This window comes from Podarcis vaucheri (genome assembly GCF_965113315.1).
Source record: "Podarcis vaucheri genome assembly, chromosome: 6".
Classification (NCBI taxonomy): domain Eukaryota; kingdom Metazoa; phylum Chordata; class Lepidosauria; order Squamata; family Lacertidae; genus Podarcis; species Podarcis vaucheri.
In genome coordinates this window covers 8,947,572-8,960,990 of record NC_138764.1, presented here as the reverse complement: position 1 = coordinate 8,960,990, position 13,419 = coordinate 8,947,572, and the positions used below count along the sequence as shown (strand labels likewise).

The 13,419-nt window shown below is 44.9% G+C and overlaps 1 protein-coding gene across 1 annotated transcript in view; it reads right to left on the bottom strand.

The window, feature by feature from the left end:
* PAPPA2 (pappalysin 2) overlaps nucleotides 1-13,419 on the bottom strand; it is a 133,673-nt gene that overhangs the window by 85,487 nt on the left and 34,767 nt on the right. The window contains exons 3-4 of the mRNA XM_082228999.1: nucleotides 7,324-7,469; nucleotides 2,561-2,854 (exon numbers count right to left, since the gene is read on the bottom strand). Of these exons, the coding sequence (XP_082085125.1) occupies nucleotides 2,561-2,854; nucleotides 7,324-7,469 (440 nt within the window). The remainder of the gene's footprint in view (nucleotides 1-2,560; nucleotides 2,855-7,323; nucleotides 7,470-13,419) is intronic.

The window sequence follows — 13,419 nt, the reverse complement described above, 5'->3', positions numbered from 1 at the left end:
ATTTCGAAGAAGGAAGCTCAAAAGCTCAGCGATGAATGCATGACTCTTGAAAACAAATAGTTGTTATCAGCCAGGATGAGAGAAGAGTCAACCCAGCGCCAAAGCTCAGAGCCAGGGCAGGCCACCAGCACTGGGCAGCAGAGCTAGGAGGGCCAGGCTTCTTGGGCAGGGAGGAACTCAAATACATACTTTTGATGCTGCACTTACGAAAACATAATCCATAGTTCCTGGCACTAACTATACATAGGATCTGCTCTCTAGCTTCCATAAGGTCACTCCTACAGATTAATCTTCTCCATTAGGTTTAAGCCCATAATCCTCATACGCTTCTCTGCTTATTCCTACAGATCAAGCTGCCCAAAACAGCATAGAAGTAAGACAGGTCATCTTTTTTCCCCCCTTGGCAGTCCTACCAACTATAACGAAGCCAAATTATGTGTAATTGCAATCGTGTCCATGCTACCCTTTTCTGTCCTCTCCCTTCCTTGTCTTCCACATGATTGAATGAGGATTGCTAGCTCATTGAATCCATATCTTCTTTGCTTTGCTTTTTTGGTTCCTTTAAAGAGCTTGTCAAAGAGGAATGCACATTTCCTGAGAAGTAATACCCACTCTCTCTGTGGAGCTTGCTTCTACATAGAATTGTGACCTCAAAAATGTAGATGCCTTGGGCTGTAATACTTTGCACACTTACCTGGGAGTAAGCCCCAAGGAATCCAAAAGGGCTCTCTTCTTAGCAGACATGCATGGGCTGGTGCTGTTGGTTTTGTAGCAGGGGGTCTGCCATGGTCACTTGAGGCCAACCACAACAGAGGGGTCAGGTCAAAAGGACAGCAGATGCAGGACGCCTGCTTTTAGTATCTCCAGGCCAGAGCAAAGGTCACCAAATGGAAGCAAGCAATTCACAAGAAAACATGGGCTCTTCTCACGAAGACAGTAGCACCCTCTAGGTGCAGAAACACATCCCGGATTTGAGTGTTGACTATGTCTACAGCATATAGAGGGATTGTCTGTCTCTAATGCTGTAGAGATTGTCTTACACACAAATGTTCACACTGCATATTTTTGAGTGAGTAAACCTTGTCTTTAAATGAATTTCGCTCATTGCAAAACAGAAAATAGTTTCCATAAGGGTTCCCCTCAGAACAGTGCTGATCAAGATTTCCAACTCCTGAGAATGAGGCATAAAGACAGAAGACACTTTTGGAAGGGAAGAGCTCTTCTGAGAAAATGTTGCTACTACAAAAGTACTTTCATACAAAAGTACTGAAGCAACTGTATTCGCCTATGCAGTTCTTAGGGTAAGGGACATTTAAGGGGACCCTTCTTAAATGAATTTATCTACTTACACATTATTTACAATAGATTTGAGGTAGGTATAGGTAGCCTTCCCAACCACCGTTTCTTGCCTTCCCCTCCCCTCAGTTGTCCCTGCAAGCAAAGTGAACCAGGAAAAGACTAACAGAGCAGGAGTCAGTCTTGCAGAGCCCCTCAAGGTGCTGGAGCTAACATATAAATGGCCTACGACCCAGAACGTTAAGAACTGGCTTTTCCCATATGAACAGGCTCAGGCCTTAAGATCTGCCTCAGACTGTTCCCCATATTCTGTAACCGGTGGAGATCTGGCAAGGAGGCACAAAACAGAGGTGGCCCTTGACTCGTCTTCACTGGGTTAGTCTACCAGGCTCCCTCTGCTTTTAAATGTGCAGCCAAAACACATTGCTTCCAGCAGACTTTTACTTATAGTTCTGACCTCCATTCATAATTGTGGCTGGTCACTGTGTTATTATGTCATTACTCTGGAGTAGATACAAGGCAGCGAAATTTATTTTTTACTGCCAACTATGGGATCCAGTCATTGGGCCATACTGAAAATACTGTATTTTTCGCTCTATAAGACACACCAGACCACAAGACGCACCTAGTTTTTGGAGGAGGAAAGCAAGAAAAAAAATATTCTGAATCTCAGAAGCCAGAACAGCAAGAGGGATCGCTGCACAGCGAAAGCAGCAATCCCTCTTGCTGTTCTGGCTTCTGGGATAGCTGCGCAGCCTGCATTCGCTCCATGACGCACACACATTTCCCCTTACATTTTAGGAGGGAAAAAGTGAGTCTTATAGAGCAAAAAATATGGTACATTGAAATATTGGAACTGCAAAGCAAGTTGCACGTGAGTGGTGGTGGGCAAGCTGTATTTCTCTAGCTGAGCCTTTCTGCCAGGCACAGTGAACAAGATCCCTCCCACTAGTAGTTCCTAGGTGATGAGAAGCTTTAAAAAACCTTTGAAAGGGTGTGGTGATTTAGAATTCATGAGATCTGGAAACAAAATGCATGTGATTCTTGAATGATTTGCCTTTTGATTACTGAGATTTTCAAAAGCACAGCCCTCTTTTTTTCACCTAATGCTTATCTGTGAAATCTTGAGACCTTCCAACTTACTATTCTGAAAATGAACGCAGAGGTTCTCAACATCTCACTGGATTCAAAGGCTGACATGCCATTCATCTGAAGCCCCTCTCTGAACCTCATGAAGCAAAAGTTCCCCCCTCCCCTTCCTTACCTGTGTAGCTCATATAATTGTTGAAGGGAGTTCCAGAGAAGTGGGTCTGGCCACAAGTGTCATTGGTCGGATCCGGATCCCGGCAGCGTTTGCTTTTGGGAGTAGGTGCTGTATCGGCACAAAGATCTCCAGTCTCCATGGATGGTGTCGTCTCCCTGCACAGGTCATCACAGGATTCCCTTTCATTTACTCCCTTAAAGACATGGTAGAGTCCCAGGATGTGTCCCACTTCATGGATCATGGTATTTGTATGACCCGGCATACCATAATAGGCCGGATTGAGGACCACACCGCCTGAAACAGCAAATGCATTCAATGTCACTCAGAGAGAGGAGTGGAATCCTGAGCTAAAGTAAATGCCAACTTTTCCAATGAGAAGTTCCAAATAGTGTTCCTCATTATGGAGAAGACTGGCTCTGCTGCTGCTGCTGCTGCTGCTGCTGCTGGGAATGGCCTCTGTAGAGCTGACCATCTTTAGCTCCAACCCTAGGTGAGCACCCTATGACAGATCAACAGATGGGAGAGGAAGCCCACTCAGCTACCCTAGAGTATCCATGCAGCCGACTAGAGTCCTTCCTGCCAGCAGAACTACTTATGAGTAAGTATACCAATCTGCGTGCCAGCTCATAAGGAAAAAGGGATTCAGGTTGAAGTCGTTCCCGGTCGGCTGCTTTGCTCCTGAGGATGAGCTTCAGCAACAAGATGCATTCTTTCACAAGTAGACATGTTTGAAGCAGCAGGCTGGACAGAAAGGTGATTCTACTGCTGCCTTTCAAGGCGTACACACCCAAAAAGTGTGAGTGACAGCAGAACTTATTTTGGGGATGGGGGCAGAAGTCTGCTTCTCGTCCCAAAAGGAAGTGGCTGCAGCAAAGACACCCCGAAAATTAACTGCCACTAATGTGTGTGTTGGGACGCGGGTGGCACTGTGGGTAAAACCTCAGTGCCTAGGAGTTGCCAATCGCATGGTCGGTGGTTCGAATCCCCGCAGCGGGGTGAGCTCCCGTCGTTCGGTCCCAGCTCCTGCCCACCTAACAGTTCGAAAGCACCCCTAAGATAAATAGGTACCGCTTTATAGCGGGAAGGTAAACGGCGCTGGCCCCGGCCTCTTAAGTGAGATGGGCGCACAACCCTAGAGTCGGACACAACTGGCCCGTACGGGCAGGGGTACCTTTACCTTTACCTTAATGTGTGTGTTACAGACATTTCCACAGGCGTTCTTCCCTCTTTTTTTCATGATTATTCTGTCCTTTAAGAATACTTGTCAATTAAGCAGCCAAACATTCTCAAAGTGAACACCAATTATTTGACCGTTATCGAACACTGTCAAATATGGGAAGGGGGCTGAATCTGATGCCCCCTTCTTTTCATTATTCCATCCTTGTTTCTAATATCTAAGGCCATGGGATACAGGCCAGGAACTGTTCCGTCTTTTAAATATCATACATACATGTCGAAACACTGTTGCCTATAAATAATAACTCTTTTTTGTTATAAAAAGTAAACTTGGGTTGTTGTTTTTCATAATGAGTAAGTCACACTATTTAGAATTCTGAAAAATGAATGTGTTAATATTTTGCCATAAATATTTCTGGTGAAGCAGGCTCTCCTCCCCAAAGTTTTGGTCACAATAAATGCCTTAGCTGTTAGGGTTCTCTTTGTTACAAAAGGCTAACGCAGTTCTCCCCTTGGCAAATCAACCTTATCTGACAGTATTTGACCCTGCTTAAAGAAACACTTTTCGACAGATCAAATGGCCAGGCCACCTTTCTCTGCCATTTTTGCACGGCAAGACGGCAGGCAGGAGAGCTCCATTCACTGAACGGGGAGCTCCTTAGCTAACGAGCAAAAATTAAACCAGGAAAAGAAAACTGCGGCTGATTTCCCAGCCAAACCCCAGTCTGAGACAGGAGGCTCCCTTGCTGAAAGCAAAGGAGAGGAATGTGAGTGAGTGAAGAAAGAAAACCTTGCTAATAGCTAAGTTAATGGGATGTTAGAGCCCAGCCATAATCCCGCTGTGTCAACCGCTAACAGCAAACAGCAAAGTGAGTCTGATTGCTGAGGGCACGAGGGGCCTCAAAACCGACTCTTCCCACCTTCAAGTAGAAACTTGAAACCTGTTCCACTGGAGAAAATATGAGCGGGAGAGAGCCAGCTACTGCTGAGAAGTGTCTTGGCAACCTTGGGCTCAATCCCCCCTTTCTCCAAGACTGCGAGCTTGTTTTCAAACTGGGTGAACACAAAAAAATCCATTTAGTGGGGGAAAGGTTGCCCGTTCTCTGTGATCCCTCTCCTGTGTGAACATTTCTGCATATTGCAAGGGCCAAATTGGCTGCCCAAGGTCTCTGGGAAAGTGGGGGTGGAATAGTTCTTAAAGCTTCTGCTGCCCTAGGATATCATCTATAGCAGTCACACCTCCCCTTTCTAGATACCATGCTGGCCAGCTCATTTAGTTTTACTTGTGGACTTGTTAGGAATCAGCTTTGATTTTAAAAACAAAAAACTGTCAGCAAGTGACTGCACAAAGGCCAGGGCCACCCATCAACCATGGAAGTTAAGAGGTGTGGACTGAGTTCACGATGGCCTTTGCTTAGAGATCAAAACCTCAGCAAGCCAATAATCCTAGTTTGTCAAAGGCCAATGCTTTGGCTTCTCTTCAGGAACAGAGAATTTACCACATGGGAGCTTAGGCCTTCATAAAAAATCCCAGCAGGCTACAAGTACTTAAGCAAGCACTTCGCCACACAAGTCAACCCCCCTGAACTTTTGGATCTAACCAACTAAAGCTGAAAGGTCAGTTCTGATGGCTGCAACAAGACCTGATGTTATGGCCCTCAAGTATCTGGGTCAGTAGAATGTGCTATAGGACAACCAACCTCTGCATTTTCAGGATTCACACTTTTCTCCAGCCTGGGAGTCTAAAGTATATTGCGCCAAACAAAACTGATTTCTCTTCAGAAGACAAGGCTCTGTAGTAAAGTGTGTGGCATCTAGCAGTAAGTGGCAAATATGGGAGACTTTCTTCCTCCCCCTCTCTCTCTCTGAAGAGACAACCTGAAGTCACCCAATGAAATGGTTGAGCAACAGATTCAGTTAAAAGAAAGATATTGCTTAATAAGTAATATGCGGCATTCACTGCCTCAAGTTGTGTTGATGGCCATTGGATTGGATGACAGAGATTATAGGAAGGAGTATTCAAATTAACGGCATAAAGCTCTATCAAAGCCCATGGGAGACAAAAAAAATTGCCTCAGATTTTAATGTGTTATTTCTTAAAATTGTTAGTGTTAATGTGAAGCTTGAGACACTGAGTGTTTTGTTATTATTCAGATGATATTTACTGATGTACAGAAGGGCTAGGGTTTTTTTAGATCTTTTAACAGCTGCCAATGATCTTTTGGCTCAGCAATGGAAAACAGCCACACCTACTTAAGGAACGGCTAATTAAAAGTTCTGGAAATGACCAAAATGGATATGCTTGTGATCAACACCAGAAAAATGGCTTCTCCCGTCTGCCCCCAATTAAAGTGGGAGGAAAAATTGGTTCCATTTCTCTTTACTCCACTGCGATACTAAAAAGAGTATTTTTGCAACATTTAATTTTTGAATTTAAAACAAGATGAAAGAAAAATCGGTGACTGTTTAGTCAAACCTGTTACTATATTGGCTATAAATATTATGAGGGCATGCAGGAGCCAGAAAAATGGTTTTGAGGACTGTATTTAGCCCACAGACCATCAGCTGGGCATTCCTGCCCTAAGTAGGAAGAAAAGGAGATAAAGGGTCTCCAGGGGGCTTTGAACCTTGGAAAGGTGTCACTGAGGTGAAGTGTGGTGGGCTGGAGGAAAAGAATGAGAATCAAGAATGGGAAGCTTGCCCAACACCCCAGCTCAGGCAGCTAAAGGAAATGGTTTGGTGAACATTTTTGTGCAGCTGTCCAGTGTTCAACTTTGTGAGCAGGTATCTTGAAAAGATCTACAAGATTCCTGCGAAACCCAAGCCACATGCATTGGAAAATGCCTCCTAAAAGGGAATGAGGAACTCTTGAAGTCTCTGAACTAGATCTCTCCTGCAAAAATTCCCACATCACAAACCTGCTTTTGAATCAAAGGCAAAGTCCTATGAGTGGAACCAAACGTATTACGTGCATTTTTTAAAAAAATGCAAATCCTGTGCCAAGAATTATATACAACATGCACATTACTGGAGAAATAAATCCAATACATTTCCGTTGGATTTTCTTCTAGGTAAGCATGTTTAAGATTGCAACCCTGCCAGTGGTAACACGCAAAGAAATGAGGGAAGGGGGGGCTGGTGGCATGAAGCAGGTTAAGGGTACCACAAGGAACAGCAAAGGTTCACAGTCAGCTCTGGAGGATGACCAGGTGGAGAAGCAATTGGAACCCACTGAGAAAGCTGCAAAACATCTTCTAACAAAGATGGGCTGTCCCCAGGGGGAAGGTCAAGTAGGGGAAACTGTGCATTGGGGGATCCCACATTTGGAACCAGCAGCCATGGACACCAGCCCCACTGCCTGGCTCACCCTGTCGCCATCCACTCACCCAAAGCTCTCCACCTCATCCCTACTAAGAGCAAGGCAGCAAGGGAGAAGGTGCAGTCCCTCAGTGCCATTCCTAAGTGACATTTACCTAATAGGACAGATAACACAGATTCTGTCTGCAAGTCTGCATGGAACCTTCTTTGCAAAGGTCAGTGACAGAGGGCGACCCCCCAATCCAAGTACACCCAAGAGCGAGGCTTACCCAGGTGGCTGAGGGCATCCTTGTCCCAGGGCCAGGTGGCAGCACCTGCCAGCTCCTCTCGCACAGAGCTGGCAAAGTAGACATTCAGGAAGTGAGTGCTGTTCAGCTGAAGCATCTCCTTCAGCTCCTTCACACTCATATATGCCCTGCAGAGAGAAGGAGAGAGGTAACACAAAACAGTACAAATTAATTGCCGTAGTAACAACACTTTGCATTCATGCAGTCCTTTCCCTGGGTGCCCATCTCAGTGGTAGGCCATGTGGCCTAATGCCAAATCCCTAAAACCTCTTCTCCTTTGAAGTGGGTCTTGAGCACAGCCCAGTATCTTCATCAGCGTCTCTACTAGGGACAGCTTCACACCAGCATGATGATGCACTTTTAGGCAGACTGTATATTTGGAAAGAGTGGCAGAGAGAAAAGGTTTTAAGAAGCTGATCAAGAAAAGCCCTGCCTTTGCTCACCCTGGCCGATGGCTCTTTGCACACAGGCTCCCAGTACTTCCTGGAATGACCATGGGAAGTTCTGCGGAGGTGATGTGCTCATTTCAGGAAGCACTGCTGTGCCAGACGCCTTCCACGGCTGCAAGTGGGCTTTAAAAGAAAAATGACCTGCAGAGAAGACCCCCTCAGCCACCTTGTTCACTTAAATAAAGGTAAGCACTACTCTTGCCGCAACCAACAAATTCTGAACAAAGTTTTTCTGCTTCCTGTGAAAGAAGCAGAGAGAAAAAATACCTCTTTCACAGGGAGCAAAGACTTTCACAAAAATAGGAGGCGAGGTCTGACCCAGCATTATTTCACACAACCCCTGAATCAACTTGGATTTCCCTATTCTAGATCACTGTACCCTGGATTAACTGACTCCACTGAGAAGGACTGGATTTTTAGCTGATGCCAAACTTCCATCTGTGTGGTGAGATCTGTGATGGCCACATTCTCACATGCAGGCCACTGTTGGACGCCTCCAAGTGATAAGCACACATGCACACATAAATAATCCCTAAATAAGAGAACAAGGAATGAGAGTTCCTATTATGGCACAATTCTAAACAGACAAGCAAAATGTAATTTCCTCAGGGGAACTAAGAAACGCTGCTCAGTAGCCTCACGTCTTAAAATAAATCTTGGTTCCCAACCTGTGTGCATCTAGGAAAAACCACTCCAAAAAAACCACTCCAAAGGCTTGCAAGCCATCCAAATTCCATGGACTGAGGTCAGTCATGTTTGAAGGGATATTCCTGCCACTCTCCAGGGGAGACATTTTTCTCACTGCTGCCTGCAGGTCCCTTGACACTAGTAAAATGTTTCCCGCCTCCCCATTCGCTTTGACTTCATTATCAATCACCCCAGGGTTGTTGGCTTTTTCCATGAAGTTGGGCCAAGCAGATTTGATCTGATCCAAAAAGAAAAAGGGGAAAAAGCAGCTTGATGTGAGGAAGGGGGAAAACAGACCTTCAATTACAGTGTGAGAGGAACTGCAGACATCCAGTGATGAGCGGCCCAGCAAAAGACCAAACAACATGGAACAGAGACCAAATCAAATTTGGAATGACCGACTCCCTTGGGCTTCTGCTTTTGCTGGTGTCTCCACTGGTGCTTTCATCCGTCATAAACAAGTGTTAGTGCCAATGTTACTCTATTCCACAGTTATTCATTCGTATCCCTTAGGCCTTCTGCATAGACTTCTCCCCCACCCACCCCATCCCCACAATGGCTCCTAACCCAAGGATTCTGTGACACATTGTCTGCACATTAATGGATAGTTGGAAACGACTCTGTATTCTATTTCTGATCTTCTAGGAAGAGTGTCTGTGCTTAAATAGACAAATGACAGCACCCACTCACAAGAGAGGTTTTGGCAGGCTCAAGGAAACTCCAAGGTTTGCAGAAGTACAAAAATATCTTCAGGGGAAATCCTAAAAGGGGGAGACCCACAAAATTAGACAAATAAGGACTGAGTATCTTCAGTGGACATAAAATGCTTACTGACCATTGTGAGGAAACAAATAACCTGTTGGGATGGAGAGGCAAGAAAATGGTGTGGCTGGAAAATGAGCCTGGAAGAAGAGGGTAGCGACAACCATCCTGCCTCACACTATTTTTAAATATCTCCAAGGACAGAGGTGAGAGCGGCCCATAAAAATCAATGGAGAAATCCATTTTCTTAAACACAGATGGGACTGAACACCAGTGTGTCCACCCCACGCCCAAAGAGTAGAAGGCAAAGACGATAGTTCCTGCTCTTTCTTATGTGGTCTCTTATTTAGGGCAAAACATTTGTAAAGAGCAAGGCCAATCCATCTCACTGTCCCAATATTGCAGGTTGAAAGCGCTTGCATCTGCTGTCCAGGTGGACCAGGTGCCCAACAGGGGCTGGGATGAAGATGAGAGGGTGGGTTACAACATCTCTGCAATAATATGCATTGCTCCTATCTTCACATTGGGTTGATCACCGTGAGAACAGGATGCTGACCACTGACCCAGCAGGCTCCTCTTATGTTTACATTGCAGGCTGGGCTGAGATGTTCATTCTTATTTGTTGTTGTTGTTTAGTCGTTTAGTCGTGTCCGACTCTTCGTGACCCCATGGACCAGAGCACGCCAAGCACTTCTGTCCTCCACTGCCTCCCGCAGTTTGATCAAACTCATGCTAGTAGCTTCAAGAACACCATCCAACCATCTCATTCTCTGTCGTCCCCTTCTCCTTGTGCCCTCCATCTTTCCCAACATCAGGGTCTTTTCCAGGGAGTCTTCTCTTCTCATGAGGTGGCCAAAGTATTGGAGCCTCAGCTTCAGGATCGGTCCTTCCAGTGAGCACTCAGGGCTGATTTCCTTCAGAATGGAGAGGTTTGATCTTCTTGCAGTCCATGGGACTCTCAAGAGTCTCCTCCAGCACCATAATTCAAAACATTCTTATTTACTTAATACAATTAGCTGTATCCTGCATTTTAGGGCGCCAAGTCTTTTAAGGTGTCTTATAAGTAACACCAGAGCACAACAGAATATTGACAAAATAACAATAACGATCACAAAAAAAAATTTGGGTTATTTCACGACCACTTATTCTCATCCTTACACTAGTGCAACAGCCCTTGCGCTGACATCCAGTGACAACCAAAATTGGTTTGCTTTGAGAGCATAGGTTGCAGCCCGCATTTATTTGTTTTATTATTTATTTATTGCATTTATATCCCAGCCTTTTTCTCCAATGAGCTTTTTCTCGTGTTTAAGGTGGTTCTTCCCCTGTTCATTTAACCCCCTAGGGTAGGCGGAGAGGCATTGACTGGCCCAAGCTCACTCAGTGAGCTTCATGTCCGAGTGGAGACTTGAACCCTGCTCTTCCAGGTCTTGGTCCAACACTCTAACCACTGCACAACACTGCCTCTGTTTCATGACACGCTTTCCTAAAAGCAGAGGGTTTTACACTTCTCTCACACGGATCCATTTCACTGTGCTTGAGACATCAATGGGGGGGGGATTATCATCTTTGCACCTCCCCACAATTGTCTGAAACTAAACTCATTAGCAGGGGAAACGTATGTCTCAATGTCAACTTTAAACCACCAGGGAGAGCCTGTTGCTCATTATGATAAACACAGCAACAACACAGTATTGAAGTTGGGGCAGCAGAGTCTCACAGCAAGCATCAAGTACGTGAATCAGTTTGAGAGGGAAAAGTCAGAGACAAATGACTTGTGGGAGAGACCCGGATTCAGCCACCCCATTCTGCTGGAAGAAGCCACCACAAGGACTTCCAGTAGCCTAACAGGGTTTCCCTCCCCTCTCCTCCCCCTGTGTGCCCCTGTGCCTCCCCCAAATCCACTCCGGAGGGTGGGGAGAAATCCCGGAACAGTGTGTGGGGTGAGGAGAGGTAATTAAGTTGGGCAAGCTTGTGCTAAGAAAACAAATGACATTGAATTTCACCCTTAGTTAACAATCCAGTCCTTTTTTTAAAAAAAAAAATATTTTATTGAAAAGTTTTTTGAATATAAGAAAAGATAAAAAATAAACATACAAAATAATAAGCAATTAAAAACACACATTAATTTTCAATAACATAACTTCCATTCCCTTATTTTCTCCGACCTCCTCATAGTTCCCTTCTTTGTATTCCAGTTCAGTTTGTTAGTTCAGCAAATCCTTACCATTAAACTTTTACCCATTTTATACTCCTTTTTTCATGTCTCCTGAAGCATTACAGCTGGAAACCACTTAGTTTCTATCCAACATCTTTCTAACATTCATCAATTTTACAATATTTCTTTAGATAGTCTTTAAATTTCTTCCAGTCTTCTTTCACCAACTCTTCTCCCTGGTCTCGGATTCTGCCGGTCATCTCAGCCAATTCCATATAGTCGATCACCTTCATCTGCCGTTCCTCCAGAGTGGGTAGATCTTGTGTCTTCCAATACTTGGCGATTAATATTCTTCCTGCTGTTGTAGCGTACATAAAAAGAGTTCTATCCTTCTTTTGCACCAATTGGCCGACAATGCCCAGGAGAAAGGCCTCTGGTTTCTTCAGGAAGGTATACTTAAATACCTTTTTCATTTCATTATATATCATTTCCCAGAAAGCCTTAATCCTTGGGCACGTCCACCAAAGGTGAAAGAATGTACCTTCAGTTTCCTTACATTTCCAACATTTATTATCAGGCAAATGATAAATTTTCGCAAGCTTGACTGGGGTCATGTACCACCTGTATATCATTTTCATAATATTCTTAACAATCCAGTCCTGGGCATGTTAAGTGGAGCTTACTCCTATACAACCACACATAGGATCACAGCCTGCACCAATCCTGTGTCCTTCAAGACACATTGCAGTTCTGCAGGAGTAAAAAGGAGGAAAGCTGCCACTGAGCACCGCTTCCTCCAAATCCATCTTTCTGGTTCTTGGCAGTTACAACTACCAACTCTTTCAGCAGCTACTGATCTCAAGATAGCTGCTGTCAGAGAAACTGGTCAACATGTTTCCAAAGACAGCCACAACACCTGAGGACTAACTGGGTCTCCTCCTTTTCCCTCCTGGAAACAGTATGAGATGGGTGAAGATGAGCTAAACTTGCTTCTCACAGTAGGGCTGGGTAAAATTATTACCTACCATTTTTAGCACAAAATGCAAGATCTCTGTAACTATGGGACACAATTTCAGGTTGCCCACCCCATAGGCAGCCAATCTGGCTATGCAATAGGGTGACTCTCTGTCAGAGCTGTGCTGTGGAGGCGGGCAATGAGTCTGCTTCAGCACAACTTGGGATAGCTAAGTTGGTAGAGCATGAGACATTTAATCTCAGTGTTGTGGTTCAAGCCCCATGTCGGGCAAAAGATTCCTGCATTGCTGGGGGTTGCACTAGATGACCCTGGGGTCCCTACAATTCTATATATGATCTAGTTAAACTAGATTCAGAGTGTGTTTTGTTGTTGCTGCTGCTCATCTTCTTCATAAACAAAACTGCAGCAAAGCATGAGCAACATGAGCGGGATGGGACGGATAGGAGTCTGAATCACGTTGTGAAGACTTTGCATCCCAGAGAGATCAGTCATGCTGGTCACTTAAGTCTCTGGACAAAGGGGTCAGCAGCTTCAGAAGATCAGTCTGCTTCTTCTGGCACTCACCATCAAAATGCCATCCAGTTCATCATTTTTTAAAAAATTAAAAATAGGTTTCAATAATATACAACCCAGTCACGGCAAAGAAAAGAGCACTGCGTTAAGATTATGGTGTCATTTCACATGGTGTTAAAACACGGACACTCCAGGCAGGTTCTACGCAGACAGGTTTGTGAGGCTGGTAGAAGAGCTTTACTTGCTTTCCCCCCTTACGTATGGAAAAAAGGGAGACCATGTTTGAACCCTGCATCCTTTTTATGCAAGGGGGGCTATAAAGGAAAATACCTTTGATGAAACCTGGTTTCCCAGCTCATCATTCATCTGGTTCATGTCCTCCAGGGACAGCTAAAAGCTATTCTCTCAGACGTTCCCAGAAGCTCCATGGTGGATAACAAGCGCCCAGATGCTGACCTGGGAGGTGAGGTTCTTTCTGACCCAGATTCTTCTCTGTGGCTGAAGTCGTACATAATGCTGAAAGGGCGCTGAAA